Source organism: Gymnoscopelus braueri (genome assembly GCF_963280865.1).
Source record: "Gymnoscopelus braueri genome assembly, chromosome: 20".
NCBI lineage: Eukaryota > Metazoa > Chordata > Actinopteri > Myctophiformes > Myctophidae > Gymnoscopelus > Gymnoscopelus braueri.
This window is the reverse complement of record NC_137622.1, coordinates 281,623-284,514: the sequence shown is the minus strand read 5'-3', so window position 1 is coordinate 284,514 and position 2,892 is coordinate 281,623. Positions and strand designations below refer to the sequence as shown.

The 2,892-nt window shown below is 42.0% G+C and overlaps 1 protein-coding gene across 1 annotated transcript; it reads right to left on the bottom strand.

The window, feature by feature from the left end:
• Window positions 1-2,039: 2,039 nt before the first annotated feature.
• Window positions 2,040-2,636, bottom strand: LOC308075977 (calcineurin B homologous protein 1-like; the record flags this gene model as incomplete). Its single annotated transcript, XM_080416025.1, has 1 exon — window positions 2,040-2,636. One exon carries the CDS (start codon window positions 2,634-2,636, stop codon window positions 2,040-2,042), a length of 597 nt encoding a protein of 198 aa, XP_080272151.1.
• Between the last annotated feature and the right edge of the window lie 256 nt (window positions 2,637-2,892).

Below are 2,892 nucleotides of genomic sequence, written 5' to 3'. Positions count from 1 at the left end.
GGAGGATGTAAAGTAAAAACTAAGTTTATTCTATAAAAATTGCCAAAATGTTTCGACCAGTTATGGTCATCAGGGCGAGAACTAGACTAACAAACATACAAACCCATTAAATAGTGTCTGTTAACGTGAAGTTTCAAGTGAACAGGAAATTGGTTACCATTGGTTACCATTGACCCACCCAACACAGCACGTGTATGTGAACGCCACACTGATTATAAACGGGTAGGAACAAGAGCATAATACAAGGCAATCAATTGACACATTGAGATGCACGTGAGTGCATGAGCAGTATTATCAGGAGAAAAATAACTGGTCGAAACATGTTGCCATTATAGAATAAACTTTGTTTTAACTTTAAATTCTCTCCTCCACATTTTTTTAGTGCTCGGATTTCCTCTTCTTTTATACATTATTTCGATTGAGTTTATTGTTATTTTCATCGCTGCAATGGCGAGGAATAATAACCCAATAATTTCACTGTCTTGACAGGCTATAAACAAGATAATACGGCGTGGCTTCCCTGTGCAATCTGTATAGTAACCGGTGGTGTACAGTAACAAAGTACATTTGCTTAAGTACATATTTCTATCTATACTTAAGAGATATTTTATCGTTATGGCTGTGAGCTTGTAGATCTGCTATTTTCACTATTATTGATATTTTTAGAAAATCTCATATTTCTGGAAAATGTCCACATTTCAATTCATTGATATTAAAAAGCAATTACTCTGGTACTTTAACTCTACTACAAATCTGACTGAACTTTCACTTGTAGTTGAGTGATATTTGACCAGGAGTATCTATACTTTGACTCAAGTACTGGGGTTGGGTACTTTTTCCACCACTGACGGTAGCTGTGGATTTGCAAGTTAATAATAATATGGATTTGCAAGTTAATAATAATAATAATCTAGCGGGGGGTATTCAGTTTCCAGCTTCACCCAGCTGATTGCTGCCCAAGTGGCCAGACTTGAGCACAGGGGGTTAAGTGTCTAGCTCAGGGACACCTCGACACATTACCGGAAATACAACCTGGGACCCTCTGCTTCTCAGGCGGGCTCTCTACCCATTCAGCTATGCCTCCCCCCTCATATGTCCAAAACTGCTACTTTTCATGATTCAAATAAAAAAATAGCAGATCTGCAAGCTAAAACACATCGCTTCGCAGCGTGTGGAGCTTGCAGAGCTGCTGTTTTTGATGCATTTGTGTGACAAATAGGGCATTAATGTAAGGAAAAAACACAAAACGTTAAAATATGGGGATAAGAGGTTTCTGCCCGGCAGCAACAATATGATTGATCTATGATGTATCTATGATATACTGTATGACTCCATAGTGGCCATGGTTCTTCTAACCTCTATTAATTATTACCCAAAAAATGGAGGCATTTCCATGGCCTGCTGGCAGCGTGTTAGGCAGACAGACAACCGGACACACAGACCAGGCAAAAACATAATGGTCCCCTTCCTTCGACTAGGTGGAGAATGGAGATATGATAGTTTGCTTAATAAATATGTTAAATTTCTGGGAGAATGGCACAAACAAGACTAGGTCTAATAACGTCTATGACGTACCTACTATCTACCATATTTGGGCAAGGTTTCACCCCGATTTGACCGCCATTCACTTTCTTATAGACGGCCTGGCATTGAAAGAGTGAAAGTTAAATATAAGTATATACAACATATTTAAATAAAAATTACTGGGATTTAACGCCTAGAAACAATGTGCAAGACAGAGACAGACAGACACAGACACACACACACACACACACACACACACACACACACACACACACACACACACACACACACACACACACACACACACACACACATTGATATGCATTAGGCCACAGACACCCGTTTTTGTACACTCTTTTAGTTATAAATCCATAAGGGTCCATTTGGTCTAATAAATGCTTGATCAAGAGAACATTCTGTATTGTAGGTCAGGCCATGGAAGCTGGCCCCGTTATTGAGTGTTGAAGCAGGGTTTTGGTGTGGAAAAGCACCATTCATCCAGAGTGGACAATTCTTCAGTGCAGGAACCGGATGCTCATTTTCTGGTCAACGTCCAAGTCCTCCAACAACTTGACGAAATCATCAAAGGAAATGGAATTGTCACCGTTCCAGTCAGCCTCCTGGATGGTTCGGTCGGCGATGCTGCCGAGCTGTTCGTCCGAAATGTTTGCACCGACCATCATACGCAAGACCTGTAAGAGCTCGTCGCGAGAGATCTTGCCATCTCTGTCCAGGTCATACAGGCGGAAGGAGAAGAGTAACTTGTTTGTCCTGCTGTTGATAGGCTCGCCGCTGCCGGCAGCGGGGTCGTTGCTCCTCTCGTTGTTGTCTTCCATCGGCCTGAAGTGAGCCAGGGTTCGCGTGAATCCCCTGAAGTTCACCTGGTCCTCCCCCTCAGCAAAGAAGGCATTGATTATTCGGTCCCCCAGGGGGTTGATGGCCAACTCCGGGATGCTTTGGAAATCTTCTTGACTGAGGGTTCCATTTTGACCTTTATCCAGGGTGGTGAAGCGACTGTACAGGCGATTGATCTGACTGTGAGAAAAACCTGTTTCCTTCTTGATTTCTTCAATTTCCTCTTCTCTGAGTAACGTAGACGCCTGAGAACCCATGGTGAAAGACTACATATAAATCCTAAAAACCTGACGAGTGGAACTGTCTTTCGCAATCAAGCAATAAAAAAGAAATCCCTCCTGCAGGCTAAGGCACGCACCGAAAATATGACATCCCAAAGAAAATCAGCTATTTTCAGTGCACGACGACAGTGCAGGTATAAATCAAGAATAAAAGCTGTCTGAGCTAAAAGCTACTACCTTTTGTTTGATATGTTTCTCAGCATACAGATAGGTGATCATTAGCTGCTGCTTC